The sequence below is a fragment of the Poeciliopsis prolifica genome, unplaced genomic scaffold (assembly GCF_027474105.1).
Source record: "Poeciliopsis prolifica strain line A6 unplaced genomic scaffold, Auburn_PproV2 SCAFFOLD069, whole genome shotgun sequence".
In the NCBI taxonomy this organism is placed as follows: domain Eukaryota; kingdom Metazoa; phylum Chordata; class Actinopteri; order Cyprinodontiformes; family Poeciliidae; genus Poeciliopsis; species Poeciliopsis prolifica.
Genome location: NW_026562444.1, coordinates 1,134,819 through 1,160,102, shown reverse-complemented (window position 1 = coordinate 1,160,102; position 25,284 = coordinate 1,134,819). Strand labels below are relative to the sequence as shown.

The 25,284-nt window shown below is 48.7% G+C and overlaps 3 protein-coding genes across 3 annotated transcripts in view; all 3 read right to left on the bottom strand.

Moving 5' to 3' along the window:
• Window positions 1-5,914, bottom strand: part of LOC129351696 (disks large homolog 1-like) — a 61,721-nt gene extending 55,807 nt beyond the window's left edge. Inside the window, 2 exon segments of the mRNA XM_055020628.1 lie at window positions 2,487-2,618; window positions 5,704-5,914. Coding sequence (XP_054876603.1) covers window positions 2,487-2,618; window positions 5,704-5,722 — 151 coding nt within the window. The 5' untranslated portion in view covers window positions 5,723-5,914.
• Window positions 5,915-5,966: 52 nt separating this feature from the next.
• On the bottom strand, window positions 5,967-16,564 carry LOC129351660 (uncharacterized). Its single transcript, XM_055020606.1, has 4 exons — window positions 16,472-16,564; window positions 13,793-14,436; window positions 6,936-7,267; window positions 5,967-6,496 (listed from the first exon to the last, which is right to left on the bottom strand). Exons 1-4 carry the CDS (start codon window positions 16,562-16,564, stop codon window positions 5,967-5,969), a joined length of 1,599 nt encoding a protein of 532 aa, XP_054876581.1.
• A 4,281-nt stretch (window positions 16,565-20,845) lies between these two features.
• LOC129351761 (prothymosin alpha-B-like) lies at window positions 20,846-24,122 on the bottom strand. The gene is made up of 5 exons (XM_055020668.1): window positions 23,956-24,122; window positions 22,039-22,104; window positions 21,867-21,951; window positions 21,695-21,780; window positions 20,846-21,595 (listed from the first exon to the last, which is right to left on the bottom strand). Exons 1-5 carry the CDS (start codon window positions 23,998-24,000, stop codon window positions 21,557-21,559), a joined length of 321 nt encoding a protein of 106 aa, XP_054876643.1. The 5' UTR covers window positions 24,001-24,122; the 3' UTR covers window positions 20,846-21,556.
• Window positions 24,123-25,284: the final 1,162 nt, after the last annotated feature.

The following is a 25,284-nucleotide window of genomic DNA, read 5'->3' as shown; positions in this document are numbered from 1 at the left end:
ATGGATGGATGGATGATGGATGGATGATGATGGATGGATGGATGGATGATGGATGATGGATGGATGGGATGGATGATGGATGGATGGATGATGGATGGATGATGATGATGGTGGGATGGATGGATGATGGATGGATGATGGATGGATGATGGATGGATGATGATGGATGGATGATGGATGGATGATGGATGGATGGATGATGGATGGATGATGGATGGATGATGGATGATGGATGATGGATGGATGATGGATGATGGATGATGGATGGATGGATGGATGGATGGATGATGGATGGATGATGGATGGATGGATGATGGATGGATGGATGATGATGATGGATGGATGGATGGATGGATGGATGGATGGATGATGATGGATGGATGGATGGATGTGGATGGATGATGGATGGATGGATGATGGATGATGGATGATGGGATGGATGATGGATGGATGGATGGATGATGGATGGATGATGGATGGATGGATGATGGATGGATGATGGATGGATGATGGATGGATGGATGGATATGGATGGATGATGGATGGATGGATGATGGATGGATGATGGATGGATGGATGGATGGATGGATGGATGATGGATGGATGATGGATGGATGGATGATGGATGGATGATGGATGGATGATGGAGGGATGGATGATGGATGGATGATGGATGGATGATGATGGATGGATGGATGGATGGATGGATGATGGATGGATGGATGATGGATGATGATGGATGGATGATGATGGATGATGGATGGATGATGGATGGATGGATGATGATGGATGGATGATGGATGGATGATGGATGGATGATGGATGGATGGATGATGGATGGATGGATGATGGATGGATGATGGATGGATGATGGATGGATGGATGGATGGATGATGGATGGATGGATGGATGATGGATGGATGGATGGATGGATGGATGGATGGATGATGGATGGATGGATGGATGGATGGATGATGGATGGATGATGGATGGATGGATGATGGTGGATGGATGGATGGATGGATGGATGGATGATGGATGGATGGATGATGGATGGATGGATGATGATGGATGGATGATGGAGGATGATGGATGGATGATGGGATGGATGGATGATGATGGATGGATGATGGATGGATGGATGGATGGATGGATGGATGGATGGATGGATGGATGGATGGATGGATGATGGATGGATGGATGGATGGATGATGGATGGATGGATGGATGATGGATGATGGATGGATGGATGGATGGATGGATGATGATGGATGGATGATGATGGATGGATGGATGGATGGATGGATGGATGGATGGATGGATGGATGGATGGATGGATGGATGAAGGATGGATGATGGATGGATGGATGGATGATGGATGGATGGATGGATGGATGATGGATGGATGGATGATGGATGGATGGATGATGGATGGATGGATGAAGGATGGATGATGGATGGATGATGGATGGATGATGGATGGATGATGGATGGATGATGGAAGCTCCAGAACCTTCCTCTCTCTTAGCAGAACCAGCTGGAGATGCAACCCATCCGGATCAGACCAGAGGTCCAGCAGGTCAGGAAACAGTTAAACTGTCCAAACTGGAGCTGCTGGACTCTTCGCTCAGAGATCTGCAGCCCAACAGAACCTGAGCAGAACCGGAACAGAACTTGAGCAGAACCGGAACAGAACCTCAGTAGAACCGGAACAGAACCTCAGCTGAAGTTTTATGTTACTTTGACCCAGTAACGGCCTGAACTGGGTCAGAGGAACCGGGTTCTGGTCACATGGGGGGAAACTGTTTCCTCTCGTCTTAGTTCTGCAGGACCGGCGGGCAGAGGTCCAAACGGGCCGGTTCTGCTCCTGGCTGGGTCCGGATCAGTACACCAAAAGGATACGACGGTTCTGTTGATGACCAGACTCCAGGAACCCGCTGTGGTTCCGGTCCGGTTCAGAGTTTCTGTCCAACCGGGTTTATTTAAAAACACAGGACGGGTCCAGAGTTCTGAATGAGGTTCTGTCAGCTGCTCGGTTCAGGTCGGCATGCGGGTCACATCCCAGGCTTTCAACCCGGCCGACGGATCAGAACCGGGACAGAGCTCACAGCCCGGCCCGGTACGTGTTCTGACTGACAAAACCGACCCGATCGGAACAACAACAGAGTAAAAGGTCCGACTCAGACGGGCCAAGGCAGAACCTGGCACCGGACCGGACCTTTAATTTACAACCCGAGGCCCAGTTCAGGTTCTGAAGATTCATCCTGTCATTCATCCTGTCCCAGTCCGGACTGGGACGGTGAAAAACTCCAGGTTCTGTTTCTGGTCCAAACAGAACCCAGAAGAACCTTCGTCCCGTCCGCTGTGGGATCAGCTCTCTACAGGCAGAACAATCAGGAGCAGACCCGGTTCTGCAAACTCCGGGCCGATCCAGCAGCAGCCGGACCGGGTCAGAACGGGTCAGAACGGATCAGAACCAGGTTTACCTATGAGAGCCTGGAACAGGTTGCTCTGGAAGATGTCGATGACTCTCTGGATGGAGAGACGCAGCTGCCGGTCCTCCGTGTGGTTCAGCTTGTTCCGGTACTCCTCCAGGAGCAGCAGGGCCCGCTGGGCGTCTGGGGGGCGGGTTCGGGTCAGAACCGGGTCAGAACCGGGGCAGAGGAAGAGGAAGGACAGTTAAACTCTTCATCACATCTCAGGATGATGCTGCAGCCTGATGCTGCAGACGCGCCGCTCCTCTGCAGCATCAGGACACTGACCGAGATTCTGAACTGGATCAGAACCGGATCAGAACTGGACTGGAACCGGATCAGAACTGGATCAGAACCGGATCAGAACTGGAACAGAACCAGATCAGAACCGGATCAGAACCGGATCAGAACTGGACTGGAACCAGATCAGAACTGGACTGGAACCGGATCAGAACCAGATCAGAACCGGATCAGAACTGGACTGGAACCAGATCAGAACTGGACTGGAACCGGATCAGAACCAGATCAGAACCGGATCAGAACAGGACTGGAACCAGATCAGAACTGGACTGGAACCGGATCAGAACTGGATCAGAACCGGATCAGAACCGGTAGCAGTTTAAAGCATAATGCTTCAGCAGATGATTGGTCCTGTTGCAATCAATCAATAATCACATGATAAACTAAATCAATAGTTTCTGTTTGGATGATAAAACTTCTGTTCTGATCTGAACTAAACCTTTTTGAGGATCATTTGTTGATAGATTATTTGTTTTTTATTTTTGATATGTTAAATGTTTTTCCAGAGTTAAATGTTTGAAGTTTATTGATCTGATATTATTGTCATTATTACTGGAAAATGGCCTCAGATCAACAAAACGAGTCTCGATCCCCCGACGAGCCGGACTGAAGAACCGGATCGCTGGGATCCAGCGTCTGCAGCGCAAATCCATCAAACGATTCCCAGAAATGTTCCGGATCAGAACCGCTGATCCGTCCAGGTGGGAACGTCTCCTCAGGGTTCTGCTCTTTACTCTTTTATCCAGTCCAGGTAAAATCTCCGACCCGATCCGGTTCTGGAAGCTGGTTGAACAGAACCAGGCCGGGCTCAGGATGATCTGGAGCGGAACCAGGAGTCCAGACTGGACCAAAAACAGGTCCAATCTATAATCATTCAATATTATAGATTCAATTCATTTTTCTCACAGCCAGGATTTTCTAACAAAGTTCAGTTTCAGTAACTTTTATGATTCTGTGTTGATGAATTTGTGACACTTCCGGTCTAAAAGCTGCTCTCCCTCCTCCAACATCCCATAATTACCTGAATATTTGCAGCACTTTTGAGGCTAAACTATCTTTGCTTTGTGGTTTTTAATGAACTTTCTGCTCAATAAGTGATGAAACAGTTTCCTGCTGCTTGTCTGCAGTGAGGATCTGCAGCCTGCAGCGTCACTGCATTTTCACACATTCCGGGATTTTTTTCCTCAATACTCTGAAACCACCAGGATCCATTCTACTTCATAGTGAGAGAGAATATTTTTAACATTTTTGGGCAAACACAGCTGAAGTTAAAGGGCCTTTATGAGGCCTTGGTAAATATTTTTGATATTCCGGTTTATTTTTAGTTCCCACCAGGTGCCCCATTTAGAAGTTGGTTAGCAGCTGAAGCTAAGAGGCTAGCTGGGTTTTAACTTCACCTGACGCGGTTCGGCTGGGCTCGGCTGGGCCGAACCGAGCCGTGTTTAGGAGCTTTATCCCAGGTTGCAGCCGGGTTCGGGTCGCGCTGCATGTCTTATGTTTTATGTTTCTGTCCAGCTGCAGTTGGAGTTTTTCCTCCTCAGCAGGTTAGCGCACAGCGCGCTGAAGTTGGCCTCTGACTGAAGCACCTGTAAAGGGCGAGTCCACCGTTTTTACAGGCTCTGGTTCTCAATCAGGAAAACTGAGGCTGATCCGATCTGGAGTAAATTATTCCAGACTACAGAGAGATTCAGAAAGCAGTTATCAGAAAAGTTATTTTAATTCTGGTAGTAAAAGTTTTTAATTATGATTAGGCTGGACGGAGCTGAAGAACTGGATTAATGTGTATCAGAACCGGATCAGAACCAGATCAGAACCGGATCCAGTTCCGTGACAGATTATATACAGAGAGAGTTATGGAGATTATAGAAGCAGAAAACATTATTGTATCACAGAATATAGAGTTATTTAAGAGCCTGGAGTCAAACTGGAACCACTTGAGTTTGAAACTGATTTCAGTTGAAAGTGAATCTGATTTTATTTCACACAGTTTTTCCTTTTTGTTTTTATTAGAGCAGAAAACTTCAGTTTTACCCAAAGGTTTAACTTTTGGATCCTGGTGGAAAAACTTTGATTATAATAAACTAAAAGTAAACATTTTTAAATAGATTTGTCCTTAAGTAGTTAAAATATTAAAAAGTCCAAATCAAAGTATCTCAGCGATTCGACTAATTCTGATGTTTAACAGAAGTCATTAATTGTTGTTATTGATGAGATTCAATCACAGAAAAAAAAACCAAAAAGCTTCTTTAATCAGCTGATCTGGCGCCACCTAGGATGCATTCAAAACACAGAACCTCTCGGACATTTCAAACCACCACTTCACATCTACTCGCCAACTCGACTGGAACCCCTTCCCAAAAAGATGAGTTCCCTCCAATGCCTCACAGAAATCTCACCAAGACAGCAGGAAGGTGCGTTTTATATTTACTGGGGAAAAAACTACATCTATGGAGGCCCTGAAGGGACAAAAATCAACTCCACTAGTTAGAAAATTATGGCAGTCGTTGCAAATGGAAGATATTTGTGAGCGTTCCATAAGTTCAACAAATCTGTAAAAGCTCCACCCTACAATTTTGATGGGTGATTTTTACAGATGAAATAACAAATTAAGCATTTGATTATTTTATGGTACATTTAATTAATGGTTTTATTTTGTGCTGTTTGGCCCTTCGTACATTTCTTAATGAGAAGAATTTTCACATTAAGAATTATTTAAAGAATCAACAAAAGGCTTCATAAACTCTATGAAGCAGTTTCCATATTTAAGCACTAGAGATGAATTTAATGTTTTAAAGTGTAGACCTCAGCAGTTCAGGGTCCTTAAAACCTGCGGAACAGCCCTTTATACCAGCTGTCACTGTGACACCAACTTCAGCTCCTTTTAGCCGTTAGCTTTCAGTGTTAGTCTGAAGAAGTGAAAGCGGCTTACCTTTCTTTCTAACGGGCATGTTCTGACTCGGCTCGGTTCCGGTCGGAGCTCAGAACCACACACACGTCCCGCACAGAAAACAGGTTTCCAGTTGTTTCCCCGTAAAATCCAAGAGAAGCCAATAAAAATCCACAGCGAGCAAACTTCCTGACCCGTCCAACAGACACCAGAACCGAACCGGTCCTGAACCGAAAACTTAGAATCCGGGGGGGGGGAGGGGAGCTCCGGGGAGGACCCGGCTCTCCCAGCTGCTCTTCCCCGCCTCAGCGGCGCCTCCGGCCGGCTGGCCGCGCGCAGGCTGGCCGCTGCTCGGCGCTGGAAGGAAACTGGGAATCTGTTTTCCAGCAGCTGGGATCCGGGATCTGCTCTGCGCCAAAGTCCGCGTTAAACACACCCAGTTTGAGGGCAGGCAGGGAGCCAGGCAGGAGGAGCTGCCCGCCGCTGCAGCTGCTGCTCCGGCTGCAGAGGAGGAGACCGAGCCGCTCCGGAGCTCCGCACCTCCTTCCACAAAACCCGGGACAAACTTCCAGCCCGGAGGAGGCAGTCCTCACTCTGTCCCACCGCCCGATCCCGCACCGGCCCGCAGACCTCAGAGCCCTGCAAGCCGCAGCCTGAGAGCTGAATGCGTGTCCCACTCCCCGAGTGGACGAGTCCTCCTGTTTGCTCCTTCCCACTCCTCCTGCTCCTCTCCCTGCAGCCTTCCAGGTCTCACAAATCCCAAACTTTCCTCCAAAATGGCGTCTAACAGAGCTGCAAACGTAAACCATGTGATTCCCGAAGCCCTCCCTCCAACCTGGCGCCCAATCATGCAGCTCACCTCCAGGAGCAGCAGGAGGAGGAGGAGGAGGAGGAGGAGGAGGAAGAGCAGCAGGACGAGGACGAAAAGTTTGGATGAGGAAGAACAAGAGAAACAAAACAGGAAGAAAAAAAGGAAACCGGAAAACTGAAGGAGGATCAGGAGACCAGAACCGGTCCAGTCAGTCAACCAGAACACACACTTCCTGGTTCTGATCACTTTAAATCCACCAGTCGGGTCCAGAATCCTGTCCCTCCTGAACCTTTACTGATCTTTGGGTCATCAGCAGTACCTGGACCGGTCCGGCTCGGTCCAGGTTCTGTCGCTTCTGGACCGGGTTCTGTCGCTTCTGGACCGGGTTCTGTCGCTTCTGGACCGGGTTCTGTCTTTCCAATTATTTTGGAATAAAAATGTTATCAAGGATGGATGAACAGACCGACTGCTCTGATGGTTCTGTTTGGTTCTGGTCTGGGTCGGCCCAATGAGATCGTCCTGCTGTTTTCTTGGTGAAGTTCTGGTCCAACAGAACCACCTCTGAACACGTCTGGTTCTACCAGAACCAGGCCCGTGCGGTCCGTCAGATCCTTCCTGATTTCAACTCTTCTTCTGTGGTTCTGTTTTTCCTCTGATGTCCAACAGGAACCACTGGACCGGATGAAGGACCGGATACGACCAGAACCACTCAGCTTATCGTCACCTGCTCTGCTGTAACCATTCATCACTGAGGAAGAGGAGAGGAGGAGGGGAGAGAGGAGGAGAGGAGAGGAGAGGAGAGGAGAGGAGAGGAGAGGAGAGGAGAGGAGAGGAGAGGAGAGGAGAGGAGAGGAGAGGAGAGGAGAGGAGAGGAGGAGAGAGGAGGGAGAGAGGAGAGGAGAGGGAGAGGAGAGGAGGAGAGAGGAGGTGAGGAGAGAGGAGAGAGGAGGTGAGGATAGAGGAGGTGAGGAGAGGAGGTGAGGATAGAGGAGGTGAGGAGAGAGGAGAGGAGTTGAGGAGAGAGGAGGAGAGAGGAGGTGAGGAGAGAGGAGGTGAGGAGAGAGGAGAGAGGAGAGGAGTTGAGGATAGAGGAGGAGGAGAGGAGACGAGAGGAGAGGAGGTGAGGATAGAGGAGGTGAGGAGAGGAGGTGAGGATAGAGGAGGTGAGGAGAGGAGGTGAGGAGAGAGGAGAGGAGTTGAGGATAGAGGAGGAGAGGAGAGAGGAGGTGAGGAGAGAGGAGGTGAGGAGAGAGGAGAGAGGAGAGGAGTTGAGGATAGAGAAGGAGAGGAGAGGAGAGGAGGTGAGGATAGAGGAGGTGAGAGAGGAGGTGAGGAGAGGAGGTGAGGAGAGGAGGTGAGGAGAGGAGGTGAGGAGAGGAGGTGAGGAGAGAGGAGAGGAGTTGAGGATAGAGGAGGAGAGGAGAGGAGGTGAGGATAGAGGAGGAGAGGAGAGAGGAGGTGAGGAGAGAGGAGGTGAGGAGAGAGGAGGTGAGGAGAGAGGTGAGGAGAGAGGAGGTGAGGAGAGGAGGTGAGGAGAGGTCCGATTCGGTTCGGTCCGGTTCGGTTCGGTCCAGTTCGGTCTGGTCCGGTTCGGTCTGGTCTGGTCCGGTTCGGTTCGGTTTGGTCCGGTTCGGTCTGGTCCGATCTGGTCCGGTTCGGTCTGGTCCGGTCCGGTTCGGTCCGGTTCGGTCTGGTCCGGTTCGGTTCGATCCGGTCCGGTTCGGTTCGGTCCGGTTCGGTCTGGTCCGGTTCGGTCTGGTCTGATTCGGTTTGGTCCGGTCCAGTTCAGTTCGGTCCGGTTCGGTTCGGTCCGGTTCGGTTCGGTTCGGTCCAGTTCGGTCCGGTTCGGTCCGGTTCGGTCCAGACCAGCATCTTCTCATCTTCATGACGTTTTGAAGCGTTGCAGTAAAACTTTGGACTGATGTTTGTTGGTCTTTGATTTTTGCTCCCAGCTGTTTGGATGTTTTTGATCTTCTGTGTTTATCAGAATCACATCCCAGTTTTTCTCTTCATCCTGATCTGGACTGTGAAACCAGATCAGATTGAGACCAGATCAGATTGAGACCAGATCAGATTGAGACCAGATCAGATTGAAACCAGATCAGATTGAGACCAGATCAGATTAGACTTAGACTTAGACTTGACTTTATTGATCCCTTGGGAAGACTCCCTCAGGAAATTATAGTTACCAGCAGCTCACAGGCAAAAATGTGGCACACAGTAAGCATACACAAAATACAAAAAAATACAAATTAAATACAAAACAAAGAATATAAATACAAACAAAAGGAAATTATAGCAATTTGGTGGATAGATTGACCAGTGATATGGTATTGCACTGTATGGTTGGCCTGATAAATATGGAGTTCACATTTGTAGAAAAACTACTCCTTCTTCCCTCTGTCCTGTGTCACCTCCGACCCCCCAGTGAGGAGTTGTACAGTCTGAAGGCGTGGGGGACAAAGGAGTTCTTGAATCTATTGGTCCGGCACTTGGGAAGCAGCAGTCTGTCACTGAACAGGCTCCTCTGGCTGCTGATGACGGCGTGTAGAGGGTGGCTGCTATCGTCCATGATGTCCAGCAGTTTGTTCAGTGTCCTCGCCTCTGCCACCGTCACCAGAGAGTCCAACTTCATGCCGACCACAGAGCCGGCACGCCTGATCAGTTTGTCCAGTCTGGACGTGTCCTTCTTGGATGTGCTGCCTCCCCAGCACACCACGGTGTAGAAGAGGACACTGGCGATCACTGACTGGTAGAACATCCACAGCACTTTGCTGCAGATGTTGAAACCAGATCAGATTCTCCTCTGACCTCTGACCTCGTTCATGTTTTCAGGTCAACTTCACAAACTCAAAATCTTCACACATTTCAGACCCTGACAAATAAAACTGCAGGTGTTTTTCCCAGGACTTCATGTGACGCTTGAACACAAATTGAACATAATAAAGTTATTAAATATTTCACAAAGAGAAAACTTAAAAGTGTGGCAGGTGTTAATTAAAAACTGGTATAATTTTAAAATCTTTCTTGTTTTTCCTGAAAAATAAATAAATCAGTTAAATTTGAATCAGAGGAAATAAAGTTCAAGTTGATAAATTTGGATTTAAACTGTATTATGAACATTTGGCGACTCTGACGTCCAGAAATAAAAACCTTTAGTTCATCCATTTCCCTCAGTTAATCAGAACCAGCTAATCAGAACCGGGTCAGAACTCTGAAGCTCGTCCTGCAGTCCTGACGCCTGCATATGAAATGGACCTGCAGCAGGACTGCAGACCGGACCCGGAGCCGGAGCCCGGAGCCCGGAGCCGGACCCGGACCCGGACCCGGAGCCAGACCCGGAGCCCGGAGCCCGGACCCGGACCCGGAGCCGGAGCCGGTTCTGCTCCAGCTTGTGGTGAGCAGCTCGGGGTTTATCCTCTGCTGCGGTTCTGGCCCGGCTGGATGTGATTACTGCTCATGTCAGATTTATCGGATCGGGACAACATGCTCATCATTAATCTACAGCTCAAATCTGGTTCTTGGCAGCCAGACCCAGAAACGCACTCGGGCCGGGATGAACGGACAGGCGGCCGGCGCCGGCCGGCACCATGGTTACAGACAGGACTGCCACCCGGGAGCCTGAGGGTTAAAGCTTCAGCTTGACAAACCGGATCACCGTCACGTCCAACGGTTCCGGTCCAAACGGGTCGGACCGGAACATCTGAGCTAAATGTTCTGACTGTTGCAGATTTTCATGAAGTTCCTTCAGGAAGGAACTGAAGACGAAGCGAACAGGAAGATTCCCCCATGATGATGTTCTGCATCTATTAGTGGAAATGGAAGGTTTTTCTTGATGCACCTGCATAAAACACTGGCTGGTGATGCTGCACTGGCTGATGATGCTGCACTGGCTGATGATGCTGCACTGGCTGGTGATGCTGCACTGGCTGGTGATGCTGCACTGGCTGGTGATGCTGCACTGGCTGATGATGCTGCACTGGCTGGTGATGCTGCACTGGCTGGTGATGCTGCACTGGCTGGTGATGCTGCGCTGGCCGGTGATGCTGCACTGGCCGGTGATGCTGCACTGGCTGGTGATGCTGCACTGGCTGGTGATGCTGCACTGGCTGGTGATGCTGCACTGGCCGGTGATGCTGCGCTGGCCGGTGATGCTGCACTGGCTGGTGATGCTGCACTGGCTGGTGATGCTGCACTGGCCGGTGATGCTGCGCTGGCCGGTGATGCTGCACTGGCTGGTGATGCTGCCTTGCAGCAAGAAGGTTCTGGGTCTGAATCCCAGCCTAATCATGGGGTTCTCCCTGTGCTTCGCTGTCTTTTCCTGGGGACTCCAGCTTCCTCCCACAGCACGTCTCTGTGCTCCAGAGGATTAACAGCCTCCAAGTGTCTCTAGTTTCTATGTTATATTATTCATAAAGTTGTAATTCCCGACAGAAGGTTTCACTTCATTCCAGTGAAACCTGCAACATTACCTCCTGACCGTTTTCACAGCAGGACCAGAACCCGGCTCGTATCGTCTTGCTGCTCATTGTGACATGAAGAAGATCTTGACTCGGTCCGACTTGCTTCCAGTCCGAAAGGAAAGATTTATGGACGAACTTGATTCAAGCTGACAGAAACGGGTTTCCAGCTGCAGCTTTGCTTCTGCTGGTTCTGGAGGACAATGGGGCCGTATCACTTTTAACAATCCGGTCCAATGTGACCCGGAGAACTGTGATTCGATCCGGATCAGTGGTTCTGGACAGGACTGGGTCTCAGATGGAGCAGCAGACTGAACATACGATCAGCTGTTTTCTGCTCCAGAGGGTTAACAATGCAGCATGTGAAGCGCAGCGGTACCAGAGCGGCACCAGAGCGGTACCAGAGTGCGACGGGTCCAACCTCCCAACAGAGGACCCGGTTTCTGTGAAACAATCGGATCCTCTGTCATTCTGCTCTGCTGCAGCTTCTGCAGAACAATGTTTCTGGGCCCTTCCAGAACCTGAAGGCTCGGGTTCTGGAAGGCTCGGGTTCTGGAGGTCCACTTCAGAGAAGCTGGTTCTGGAACAATGAGCTGAGGGAGCAGCAGCTGCGTGCCGAGGATTTCCAGGCTGATTGTGATCCGTCAGCGCAGGATAAGGAGGATTAACACTTCTTATGTCATCCTCTGTTCATTCCTCCATGTGTGCTGGAGGTCAGAGGTCAGCAACCAGTCTGGGTGGAGGCGTTATGTAACTGGAGGAGGTACGGAACAACATGTTGTTTCTGTTTTACATCATAATAAATGTAGAGAAACCCAACGGGTCGCCTGTCGGTCCTGCTGGTTCCTCTTCTTGGATCATGTTATGATCAGAGATCATTAATGGCTGATTATTAATTCACATTAATTCATATTAACGTGTTTTTCAAGCGCAGATACGCGCCTAAACCAGCAGAGGGAGCCAAACAGAAAAAAACGAGTCGTTTAAAAAACTTTTTCTGCAGAACATTTCAGTCACTGATCAGAACCAGATTCTGATCAATGTTCTCACCAATTCAATATATTTGTCTATTTTCTTGGACTTTCTTTTTATTTGCTCGTTCAAATGAGGTTTTTGACTCATGTATGGAAAGGTTAACAATAACCTAATATACAAATTCTTTTAAGAATAAATATGTATATCAATAAATCAATAATTTGGCCCAAATTTTCCTGATAAAATCTCCTGACTGCGTTGAGCTGCTGGACTGTCAGTCCTGACGTCACTGAACCGCACACAAACGCTGCACATGATGAAACTATGGATTTATTATAATAAACTCAGATCAGACCACAGACTGACAGATCAATGAACATTCATCTATCAATGAACACATGAATTCATCCCTAAAGAGAAACAAAAAGAGAAAATTAATTTCTGTTGCAGAAATGATCTGATGTGTTCAGGGTTCAGTATAACATAGTGGTTTTGCTTTTAGCTGCATAAAAACCATGAACTTTGACCTCCTGACACATGAAATCATCAAGAAAAATAGTCTTATAAAGACTTAAACTGATGGCGCCCTCTGCTGGACGTCACAGCGAAATACAGCAAATAATTCCCTCCAATCTGCTGTCCTTGTCAAGTTCAAAGTTTTTGTCTGTCCATTGTGCACAGGGCTAAACATGCTAACAGGGCTAAAACATGCTAACAGGGCTAAACATGCTAACAGGGCTAAACATGCTAACAGGGCTAAACATGCTAACAGGGCCACCACTTCACATCCAAAGGTCAACCAAGGTTATTGGCGTCTCACCGCTCGCAGTTTTCTGGCCGATCGGTGATTACCAATCTTTTCAAAAGCTTAACCTGCCCGTTCCAATTTTGGCCAATACCTTTTTTTTTTTTTGCATGAAATGTTGCTCAATAAAACAAGAAAGTTGTTGAGTCGGCAATAGTCAGACATAACTTGGTGGGCCAATCTGTCAGAGCAAAAGAGGACAGTGATTCTGACACATTTGCCAAGCAAGAGAAGATCGCTGGTTTCATCTGTAAAAATCGGCCGATCTCCCAAAATGAAGGAAATTCGCCCCGATAAATTGGTGCATCTAACGAAGATACACTGTAAAAAAAAAACTGTCATTTTTATGGTAAAATACTGGCAGCTGTTGTTGCCAGAATTTAACCGTAAAAATTACAGTCAGCTAATTTTTACAATTGCTGATTCTACAGTAATAAATGGTGTTTTACTTAACCTTTTACTGTAAAAATGACAGTTTTTACCATTGAAATTGATCAAGTTTTATCCTAAAATTTACATTAAAACAATATTACAAATAGACTGAATTCCTCTATAATTTCAAAAAAAGTATACTTTTTAAAATACAGAGAAAACCCTGTAATTATACAGGAATTCAGTCTATTTGTTCCAAACCGTTTACATGCTCACACACTTCATTACAAACTAGTTTTTCCAAGTGCTTCACACAATAGTCTGTCATTTAAGTCACTTCTGTGATTTGGACACTGAAGGAATGAGGAGAGGAGGAAGAACATCCTTACAATCGGTGCATGCTGTATGGTTGGAGGCGCAAAACACCATCAGGCAAAAACGCCATCAGGCTGGGACTCGAACCTGCGACGGCCATATTGAGGACTAAGGCCTCCTTATGTAGGCTGTGCTCTATTGATCTGATCAGACGCTGAAAATGAGAGGAACAGAAGAAGAAGCAGCAAATAATCCATCTGTGAACTGAACTGTTGACTTCCTGCTGAGGATGTTCCAAACTCACTTCTCCGCCAGCAGGACTTCAACACAGTCATGCAGATTTATTCATCCTGTCATCAGATCAACGACCAGCATGATGATCAGACAGATGAGTTTTTACCTCCATCACTAAGACCAGGACTGAAGAACGGGTAGAGTTTCTCCTTGAAGCAGCAGCCAGTAAAGGAGTAAATCACATCTACAGCATCTACATCATAGAAGGAGACCAGACCCTCCTCATAATCCACAAACACCCCCACCTTCTCTGGACCAGGATGGAGATGCAGACGGACTGAAGGTCCAGCACCAACTTTGTACTCATATCCATTTCTCAACCAGAAAGTCCAGAAACCTTTCTGAGGACTGAGGTTGATGGTTCCCTTCCTGTCAACAGATTCTCTAACCACTCCTAAAGCCCAGTTAGTCTTTCCTTTAACCTGAACCTCAAAGTAAAATCTGCCTGAGGAGAAACTCTGCTGTCCTAAAACAGAAACACAGTGAGAAAATCTCTGTGGATTGTCTGGAAGATTCTTCTTCACATCTCCATGTTTGGCCTGTTTTCCATCACCAGACAGGATGAGGTTAGGATGAGCCGCATCAGGATCCAGAGTCACATCCACTGCAAACTGCTGGACCCTCTTCAGCTCTTCTGCTAGCAACTTGCTAATCTTCTGCCTGAAGTCTTCCTCAACCAGAGCCACAGCTCTCTTCACAGTCTCCTCATATCTCGGGGGACGAACTCTGACCTCTGACCAGGTCTTAGGGTTAGGGATTTATTTTTGTCTGTCAGAAAAACCTCTGCTATTGTGGGAAGAACAATAACTTTTTAAAGCGGTTTTGGTAACTCCCGCTGCAATCGCAGAGAGTTTGTAGGTTTTGGCCCTGGGCCTCGAGGAGCCGCTGGTCCAGAGCTGCAAAGTTTCACATCATCCTGGTCTGAACCAACGGATGCGGAGCGTCATGGCAGAGCGTCATGGCAGCTCATCATGGTGGAGCGTCATGGCGGAGCGTCATGGCAGCTCATCATGGCGGAGCGTCATGGCGGCTCATCATGGCGGCTCATCATGGCGGAGCGTCATGGCGGCTCATCATGGTGGAGCGTCATGGCAGAGCGTCATGGCGGGGCGTCATGGCGGAGCATCATGGCAGCTCATCATGGCGGCTCATCATGGCGGAGCGTCATGCGGGGCGTCATGGCGGGGCGTCATGGCAGAGCGTCATGGCGGAGCGTCATGGCGGAGCGTCATGGCGGCTCATCATGGTGGAGCGTCATGGCAGAGCGTCATGGCGGGGCGTCATGGCGGAGCATCATGGCAGCTCATCATGGCGGCTCATCATGGCGGAGCGTCATGGCGGGGCGTCATGGCGGGGCGTCATGGCAGAGCGTCATGGCGGAGCGTCATGGCGGAGCGTCATGGCGGCTCATCATGGCGGAGCGTCATGGCGGAGCGTCATGGTTGGTCGTTTCTCAGTGTGAGGAGTGAAGCTGCAGGTCTGATGTAGCGTCTGCCACACATCAGGTTCCAGTCGGATCTTTTTACTGAACTTCTACGTTCAGCTTTTCATGACGGTGGTTTAAAGGCTCATCAACACTTTTCTCCTGAGTCTTAATAACTTGAACGATTTCACCTCCGTCAGACGTTTAGAGGAAATGACGTCCATTATGGCCTCCGATCCAAACATTTATTAAAGCATAAAGCTGCTTGCAGTCTTGCTGCTGGAGCCAAACATGAGCTCATCAAACTCGCCTCATTTTTAATAAAAAATTTTATTTTTCACTAAAAATAAAACATTTAACTTTCTGCCCTGGACTGACTGCTGCTGAAGACCCAGCATGAAATGATTTTTATTTCATTCTTCAAACCTAAAAAACAACCATAAATACACATTTAGAACAGCCGTAAAATTATCATTTCTAACACATATAACTTAATAATTAAATTAACATTATCGTCACCCAAGTAGTGGAAATACTAAAGGAAACTCAAACCTTTCCCTCCATGATGCAATTAATCTGGGCCTTCTGGCTGATACAGTGATTGATCTGGGTCCAGTGATTGATAAGCAACTGAATTTCAATTGACAACATGTAATTCCTGCAAAGCCTGTCTGGAGACAAACTGGACCTCAAATAGGTTTTAAATCAGTTTTATCTCTTTCCCCACAAGCAACAGTCACTATAAGATACTCAGAATTAAGACTTGACAAAAATGATGCAGCTGCATTTTGTTCATTGCATTTCAGAAGACAAGACGGATAATTTATTATTGATCAGGTGATCAGTCAGGTAGCAATTACTGGAGGGAACCACTGGTTCTGGTTCTGATGAGCTGGTTCTGGTTCTGACTGAGCTGGTTCTGGTTCTGACTGAGCTGGTTCTGGTTCTGACTGAGCTGGTTCTGGTTCTGATGAGCTGTGTCTGTTTAGTCTTGTTATTTTGTGTGAGATGCATTGGGTGTCTGCAGTCTGTAAATTGGTGCTGAACAGATTGCAGGAAACAGGCTGCAACTCTGAGTTTGGGCACCAGATGGCAGCACCGCACTGAGGAGGAGCTGCGTGTGCTGCAGGCCTCATGTTCTCCCTGTACCTTTAAATAATCTGTTTTCGTCTCTGCAGGATTAGATGATTAATAAGTGAAGCATGCTGCTGCTCTGGGATCGGTTAACAGAAGCTAAACGTCTATTTGCAGCTTTTCGCGTCGAAGGAAAATCCACTGAACTAAAGTTCAAGGCGGGAAACAGCAGATAATTACACCGACTGTTTACTGCAACAATTGTTAAAAACACACTTTACCTGTTTATCCTGCTCAGCTGTGCAGGAGCTCACACTGCCCCCTCGAGGGCAGGTGCAGCACTGCAGCCTCTGAACCTTCAGCTTCAGTCTCATTTCATCGTTTCCTCAAAAAGATTGAGCCTCAGTGACAAGTCAGCAAAGACCCGGATGTACAGACTGCTTTCTGATTGGCTGACCACTGACAACAACACCTGGGGGTTTAAATTGTAGACCTGGGCTCCTGATTGGTGAGTTCATACCAGAGAGCCAATCAGCAGGCAGCACAGGTGAGCCCTGTGTTTTCCTACCTGCATCAGGTTTGGCTTGATGTTTGCAGCCTGGAGCTTCATGTCAAGTCTGAACTCAGAGGGAAGGAGGCAACAGCTGGATGCACATCTGGATCCCATACCTGAGGAGGAGGAGGAGGAGGAGGAGGAGGAAGAGGATGAAGGAGGAGGAGGAAGGAAGGAAGATGAGGAGGAGGAGGAGGATGAAGGAGGAAGGAAGAGGAGGAAGGAAGAGGAGGAGGAGGAGGAGGAAGGAGGAGGAGGAGGAAGGAAGAGGAGGAAGGAGGAAGAAAGAGGAGGAAGGAGGAGGAGGATGAAGGAGGAAGGAAGAGGAGGAAGGAAGATGAGGAGGAAAAAGGAAGAGGAAAGAGGAAGAAGAGGAGGAGGAGGAGGAGGAGGAGGAGAAGGAAGAGGAGGAGGAGGAAGAGGAGGAGGAGGAGGAGGAGGAGGAAGGAAGATGAGGAGGAAAAAGGAAGAGGAAAGAGGAAGAAGGAGGAGGAGGAGGAGGAGGAGAGGAGGAAGAGGAAGAGGAGGAGGAGGAGGAGGAGGAGGAGGAGGAGAGGAGGAGGAGGAGGAGGAGGAGGAGGAGGAGGAGGAGGAGAGAAGAGGAAGAGGAGGAGGAGGAGGAGGAGGAGGAGGAAGGAGGTAGGAAGATGAGGAAAAAAAGGAAGAGGAAAGAGGAAGAAGGAGGAGGAGTCTGATCTGCTCCAACCTCTGAACCTGAACAAATCACTAACATTTCAGTGACTGAAAGTATTTAACTCTGAATGGAGGGACTGGTGTCCAGATGGGGGCGCTGCAACGAACAGAACAGAAATTCATGTTTAAATTACTGGAGAAAAATCTCCATTAAATTATTGCGTAAATATAAAATGTATAAATACTAAATACAGGGATGAACTCGACTGTCTTGCAGCCTGGAGGTTCTGGGTTCAAATCCCAGTCTGGGTTCTCTCTGGCGGACAGACGAAACAGCTGGATGCATTCCTGTCTGAGTGCTTCAGGCTGAAGCCAACATGACCCGACCCGACACGCAGCAGAACCACCTACCATCAGATCCTTCTACCATCAGAACCTCCTACCATCAGAACCTCCTACCATCAGATCGTCCTACCATCAGATCCTTCTACCATCAGATCCTCCTACCATCAAAACCTCCTACCATCAGATCCTCCTACCATCAGATCCTCCTACCATCAAAACCTCCTACCATCAGATCCTCCTACCATCAGATCCTCCTACCATCAGATCCTCCTACCATCAGATTCTTCTACCATCAGATCCTTCTACAATCAGAACCTCCTACCATCAGAACCTCCTACCATCAGAACGTCCTACCATCAGATCCTCCTACCATCAGATTCTTCTACCATCAGATCCTCCTACCATCAGATCCTACCATCACCTCCTACCATCAGATCCTTCTACCATCAGATCCTCCTACCATCAGAACCTCCTACCATCAGAACGTCCTACCATCAGGTCCTCCTACCATCAGATCCTCCTACCATCAGATCGTCCTACCAACAGATCCTCCTACCATCAGATTCTTCTACCATCAGATCCTTCTACCATCAGAACCTCCTACCATCAGAACCTCCTACCATCAGATCCTCCTACCATCAGATCCTCCTACCATCAGATTCTTCTACCATCAGATCCTCCTACCATCAGATCCTCCTACCATCAGAGCCTCCTACCATCAGATCCTTCTACCATCAGATCCTCCTACCATCAGAACCTCCTACCATCAGAACGTCCTACCATCAGATCCTCCTACCATCAGATCCTCCTACCATCAGATCCTTCTACCATCAGATCCTCCTACCATCAGAACCTCCTACCATCAGATCCTTCTACCATGAGATCCTCCTACCATCAGATCGTCCTACCATCAGAGCCTCCTACCATCAAATCCTCCTACCATCAGATCCTCCTACCATCAGATTCTTCTACCATCAGATCCTCCTACCATCAGATCCTCCTACCATCAGATCCTTCTACCATCAGATCCTCCTACCATCAGAACCTCCTACCATCAGAACGTCCTACCATCAGATCCTCCTACCATCAGATCCTCCTACCATCAGATCCTCCTACCATCAGAGCCTCCTACCATCAGAACCTCCTACCATCAAATCCTCCTACCATCAGATCCTCCTACCATCAAATCCTCCTACCATCAGATCCTCCTACCATCAGATCCTTCTACCATCAGAACCTCCTACCATCAAATCCTCCTACCATCAGATCCTCCTACCATCAGATCCTTCTACCATGAGATCCTTCTACCATCAGATCCTCCTACCATCAGATCCTTCTACCATCAGAACCTCCTACCATCAAATCCTCCTACCATCAGATCCTCCTACCATCAGAACCTCCTACCATCAGAACCTCCTACCATCAGAGCCTCCTACCATCAGATCCTTCTACCAACAGATCCTTCTACCATCAGATCCTTCTACCATCAGATCCTTCTACCAACAGATCCTTCTACCATCAGATCCTCCTACCATCAGATCCTCCTACCATAAGATCCTTCTACCATCAGAACCTCCTACCATCAGAACCTCCTACCATCAGATCCTTCTTCCAACAGATCCTTCTACCATCAGATCCTTCTACCATCAGATCCTCCTACCATCAGATCCTCCTACCATCAGAACCTCCTACCATCAGAACGTCCTACCATCAGATCCTCCTACCATCAGATCCTTCTACCATCAAAACCTCCTACCATCAGATCCTCCTACCATCAGATCCTTCTACCATCAGATCCTCCTACCATCAGATCCTTCTACCATCAGAACCTCCTACCATCAGAACGTCCTACCATCAGATCCTCTACCATCAGATCCTGCTACCATCAGAACGTCCTACCATCAGAACCTCCTACCATCAGATCCTTCTACCATCAGATCCTCCTACCAGGTTCAGACTCCGACATGTTTCTGCTGAAGCAACTTCAGAAATCAGTTAGTTTGTTGGGTGGTTGGTTCCAGTCGTAAAAATTGTTCAACCCACATGAAGAAACAGCAGATATTAGATCAGTGACTGGTTCCGGTTCAGTGGTCTATGTTGGACCCAGGATCATCTGGACTCAACATCCCAGAGTTCCCTGGGATCTGCTGGTTCTGAGTGAGGATGTCTAGCCAGCCTGTGCTGTTAGAATGGTTTTAAACCAAATGTTGGATCTTACAGTCGTGTCTCCATGTGTGATGCTGCTGACCTGCAGTGACAGGCGGCTGCATCCGCGGCTGCATCCGCGGCGTGCTAAGTAGCGTCAACACAGATCCTTCCAGCGGCTGCTCCTAATAAACCAGGAAGTATTCACACCCCTACTGCTCATTTTGAATTACATCTGTGCTGTTTTTATTTTCATACAGTGTAATAAATACACATAATGAACATTTAAAAGAATTAATCCCACTCAAATATATATATACTCACTTGGATGGTATATTTTATTTCTTATAACTTGATTTTGTGTTATCTTTGCAATATTTTATTCTTAATCTTTTCAAGTATATACAATACTACTTTTGGATTTTGCTGCGTGAATCTACATACCTCAGTTATGCTGTTACACCTGAATTTCCACAGTGGGACAATAAATATATTCAGTAAATTAAAATACACATCCTGATGAGACTCATTTGTCAGATTTACCTTTTAAAACCGACGACTTTAAGATAAATTCATTTCTGTGTTTTTCATTATGATGTAATCATAATAAAAGACACTGAGACATCAAACATGTTGGCTATTAAAGTCCATTTATTTCAGGAATTTTATCACAAACTGAAATATTGTGATAGAATTTCTGAATCAAATTGACTTTTCAAAAATATGAATTTAAATGAAGTAAAGCTCTAAAATTAATTTGAGACATTTTGGAGGCAAAAACAGGTTTAATTTTCAACAGTTTTGATTTTCATAAAAAAGCTCATCCAGATTAGACGTTTTTCTCAGATAAATCTAGAAATCTGCGTTTTGTAGGTCATGCATGTTGTAAATCAACATTTCCGGAGCGACTTCCTGATTCACCTTGAGCGGGTTTTCCCGCCGCCAGGAAGAGGAAATGAAACCAGGCAGAGATGTGAAGTACAACTCACAAAATAAAAGTCCGGTTTATTGTCAAACAACAAACTTCGCACATACATCAAAACAGGCCGTCATAAAACAAAATGTCGCTGACAAAGAAAAAAAAGAACAAAGGAAACAGAGGCTCTTCTCTTTGGCCTTACCCTCCCATACAAACAAACTAGTTATGGTACAGCTAAAGTACATACATTAAATTTACTGGAATGCTCTGAGTTCAGCGGCGTTAACAGGTTGCCTTTCAGCTTTTATTCTTTTTTTAGCTTTTTTTTACAGGTTTTCTAGGTTCTGAGATATTGTAACATGGTCAACCAAGTAAAATCTTTTTGTTTCAGAAGAAGCACCGATTTGGTCTGACGAGATCGCTGCCGAGAGAGAAGCTGCCCCCCCTCCTAACAATATGTACAAAAATATAAAATGTAAATAAAAATACAAACAAATTCTTCGCTGGGTTGTTGTTGCTGAAGAGAAGCCAGATTTCTGCGGCGGGTCCTCTAGAAAATTTGTCTTGCAGCCTGGAGGTCAGAGGTCAGGGAGATGGGGGGGGTGGACGTGGTGATGCTTGTTGAACTCTACTTGCTAATGACCATGTTGGGTTTTTTATTATTTTTTCCTTTAGATCAGTCCTCCCGCCCCTCCACCTGTGACGTGTCAGAGAGGTCAGAGGTGAAGAACCAGGAAGTGGTTCAGCAGGTCGGCGCCGCGCGGAAACGCATCAATCGTCGGTTTTCTGCTTCTTGGTTTCGACATCGTCCTGAAAGAAGAGAGGAGACGGGGTCAGGACGGGGTCAGGACGGGGTCAGGACGGGGTCAGGACAGGATCAGGACGGGGTCAGGGCTGCCGGCAGCTCACCTCGTCGTCTTCGTCGTCGTCCTCAGCTGCCCGTTTTGTGCCGCCCTCGATCTCGTCTTCATCATCTTCCTCGTCCTCCTCATCTCCTGCAGGAAGCAGAAAGAGGTCAAAGGTCTGGAGGTTTTAGAAACACCCACCCCTTCCGTTCCCACGGTAACAGATGGCGTCCCACCTTCTCCGTCGTCCTCCTCTTCTTCCTCTTCCTCCTCATCCACCTCCTCCTCGTCTACCTCGGGCTCGCCGTTCTCCTCGTTCTCCTGCAGGAAGAGCAGCCGTCAGCTAAAGTTTTCATCCCTTTACAGCTGAAGTTTTGGGCCCTTAACAGGTAAAGTTTGGGGCCCTACCTTCCCGTTGGTGGCAGCATCCTTGCCGTTCTCCTTCTCCTCTGCCAACTTCTTCTCCTTCAGGTCCTGCAGCAGAAGCAGCATTAGCGTTAGCGTAGCGGTTAGCGCTGCCCTTCTACCCACTGGCCTACTTACAGCTGCACATTGTTCAGTTAGCCAGCAGATCCTCTGCAGATCCTCCCCTGCCTCCTCCCCCTCCATCCGCTCTAATGTGTTGTAATCTGATACTTTGATGTGGCCCCAGGGGAACTCTGGGTATTGTAGTCCTCAGCCCGCTGCCATTGCTGCCATGTCACGAGACACGCCCGGGAGAAGCACTGCGATACCCAGGATGCATTGCTCGATTTAAAATAACACAGGAGGGCGCAGGAGGGGAGGAGGTGATGAAGAGGAGGCGGAGGAGAGCGACGCACGCTGCTGCTGCTGGCTGCTTGTTGTAACGGAGGACAATAGAAAACGACACATGGCAAAGGCTGCGGGTCCGAACGGAACCGAAACGCGCCGTTAAACCGCGTCCACACAAACACTTTCACCGGAAACACGCTCCTCCCCCGCGCGCCCCGCAACACGCGCGCCCACGCACATACAGTTATTGATTAATTGCTTAATATAATCTCATTGGTTGGAATCCATTAAGCTGTTTAGAAGCGCCGAAGAGCGCGTGCTGCGCGCTACGCGTAAAAGGACGTGTGTGCGTAAAAATGCTCCAGAACTAAAAATAGAGGCAGCAGGCGCCCCCCGGATTAAAACGCCTAATTCCGGCCCGAACTTTCCCCTTTCTGCCTCCCTCCGGATGTTCATTCATTACCAGCCGGAGCCGCGCTGCCGTTTGCCCGCCGCGCCGCCGCCGCGGAAACACGGTACGCACCTCCGCCCCGACCAGAACCGGTCAAAGTTTCACCAAACCAGAACCAAAGTCCGGCTGAAGCCAAAACAAGTGGGCTCACAGCCGGAACGGCGGAGGGAGAACCACAAAGGGGAAAACCAGCGCCGTCACATCACACCTCCACGCGCCCGCGCACACGCACGCAGGCGCACACAATGAAGAAGGTTACAAAATGAGACAGAAAAAGTTTCCCCCCGAGATACAATCGAAACACGCTGCAAGAGGAAAAAAACGCTGAAGAAGAAGCGGAAGCCGCGCGGCTCCCATGCGGCGACCCGAACCAGTCCGTAAACAAACCGGGTCGGACTGCGGCGGCCGGCAGGTGCCTGTTGGGTCACACACAGAACCAGAGATGGACCGACAAGAACCAACAAGCCGGAGGAGGTGAAAGTTGACAGCGTGAATTCCTGCCGCTCCGCGCTCCATTCAAACGCTTCAACTTCACTCCACATCCGAACCGGAGCGCCGCCGGAGCCCCGGCCGCTCCGCCGACACACACATCCGGGAGGAGATTGGACCCCCCAGAAAGTCCGAACCTGATTCTCCTCTGAATGTAAATCACTTCCAGCATCTCTCCGGACGCGAAGGAGGGAAAAAATGTGAGATTCGGCGCCTCAATTGGTGATAAGAGTAGCGGAAAAACGCGATAAGTGCGTGTTGGAGAGCGCGCCGTGCGTAACGCACCGGTTCGGGCTGGACGGCAGAACCGAGCCGCTTGTATAAACAAAGAACCCCGCGCAGACTCTTCCTCTCCGGACAATGAGACGCGGCGCTGGAGGCGCAGACCTCCATGATGCGGAGCTCCGACTCCCAGCTTTATTCTAGGGGTCCATTTACTGGCCCCTGTCTCTCTCCCCATCAGTACCGGGATCACCGGCTGGTTCGGTCCGGTTACTGGATCACTGGTTCCTATGGTCCTTTGAGCTCGAATGAGCGCGAGAAAGGTTTGGTGAAAATCTAGGTTACAGCCTGGAGACGCGTAAAGCTGGAGAGGGGCTCAGGGAGGAAGGGGAAGGTGAGCGGCGGCTTACCTTGGCAGAGATATCCGAGCCAGAGTCCACCTGCGTGTCCGCCATTGTTTTAGTTCAATAAAATAAAGGACGGCTGAAAGGAAAGCTGGAATAAAGTAAATCCCCTCTGCTCGGCTGCGGATCTAGCTGGATTAGATTGTGCCAGTGGCCGACGGTGCTCACGGCCGAGCCTTTAATATAGGCTTATGGGCGGGGCCTCGCGGAGGTCGCCGGCCGCTGATTGGCTGCTGGCCGCACAGAGGTGTTTTCTTCGCGCGCCGGAGTGGAACAATGGGTAGAATTTCTATCTGCTTAGGCCACGCCCCCTTCTGTTCTCCCCATGCAACCGTCCCTATTCCGCTAAAAACAAATAATCCGAACCGATTAAAGGCAGCGGAACGGACCGCACAGAGCCGGTCCGACACCGTGGAGGCCAGAAAACGGGTCCGAACCGAGCTGCGCAGTGAATTTATCGAATAAACGAGCGCTCCGTTTGACGTGGTGTCAGTTTGATTGATTGATGGCCGGCTGGGGGAATCAGGAGGCGAACCCGGACCGGTTCTCCCGCCCACCACCGCGGAGAGGGATTACAAGCGCTTAAATGGGGAAAACTGTTAGAAAACAGTCGGTTTTGGTGGATAACAGTGTTTTTTCTGCTCTGCTGGGAGAGTTTGAGGGAGAAAAGCAGTTTAATGGAGGCGGTGGTCGGCCCCGCTCGGCTGCTCGCCCCTCCCCCTTCATAACGTCCATTTTTGAAACTCCCTCTCAGCTCTGAATGTGCGCACTTCACACTCTACACGTTTTTTTCACACACACTTCACTCAAAACCCGTGCGGGAAGGTAGCCCCACGCACAAACACGCACTATCCGTCGAGTAAACGCACTAGAGCGCAGTTTTAACGTGTAGTTTGGTGTGAACAAGCTGCTGGCCTCATTTCCTCCATTGTTGGAGCCCACAGAGAAAAGCCCCGCCGAGGAGGAGGAGGACCAGAAGTGGAAAAAACCAAAAAACAGTGCGACATAACAAAAACATGCGATGACAAGAGTGCGGGAAACAGAAAATCATCGTAATAATTATGTGCTCATGAGGCGCAATCCTCTGTTTTCTTACCCACTTATGAACTCATGTCTGTTACAGGCTGACTGAGAGCGGGACAAAGCGGCACTCAGAAAAAAAGCAGCCGCCATTACTCCTTGTTGCTGTGGGGGGATGGGAGCAGAGCAGCGCGTGCCCACATTCACATTCTGCTCTGGTGACGCACTCCGACACAGCGCCGCTCTGATTGGTCGATGGAGTGAAATGAACAAGGCTTAGGCGGACAGCGGCCGCTGATTGGCTCCCGTGGCCGT

Bases quoted from the DNA above. Each gene is read 5' to 3' on its own strand.
- LOC129351660 (XM_055020606.1), bottom strand. From the start codon at position 16,564: ATGAGACTGAAGCTGAAGGTTCAGAGGCTGCAGTGCTGCACCTGCCCT. The intron at 7,268-13,792 runs CTCATCTGTCTG...CTCTCCTCTCCT, and splicing joins CTTAGTGATGGAGGTAAAAA to CTCCTCTCCTCTCCTCCTCT. The intron at 6,497-6,935 runs GTCTGTTCATCC...ATTGGGCGCCAG, and splicing joins CAGAACCATCAGAGCAGTCG to GTTGGAGGGAGGGCTTCGGG.
- LOC129351761 (XM_055020668.1), bottom strand. From the start codon at position 24,000: ATGGCGGACACGCAGGTGGACTCTGGCTCGGATATCTCTGCCAAG. The intron at 21,781-21,866 runs GTGGGACGCCAT...TGCTTCCTGCAG, and splicing joins AGAGGAGGACGACGGAGAAG to GAGATGAGGAGGACGAGGAA. The intron at 21,596-21,694 runs GTGAGCTGCCGG...CTCTTCTTTCAG, and splicing joins ACGACGACGAAGACGACGAG to GACGATGTCGAAACCAAGAA.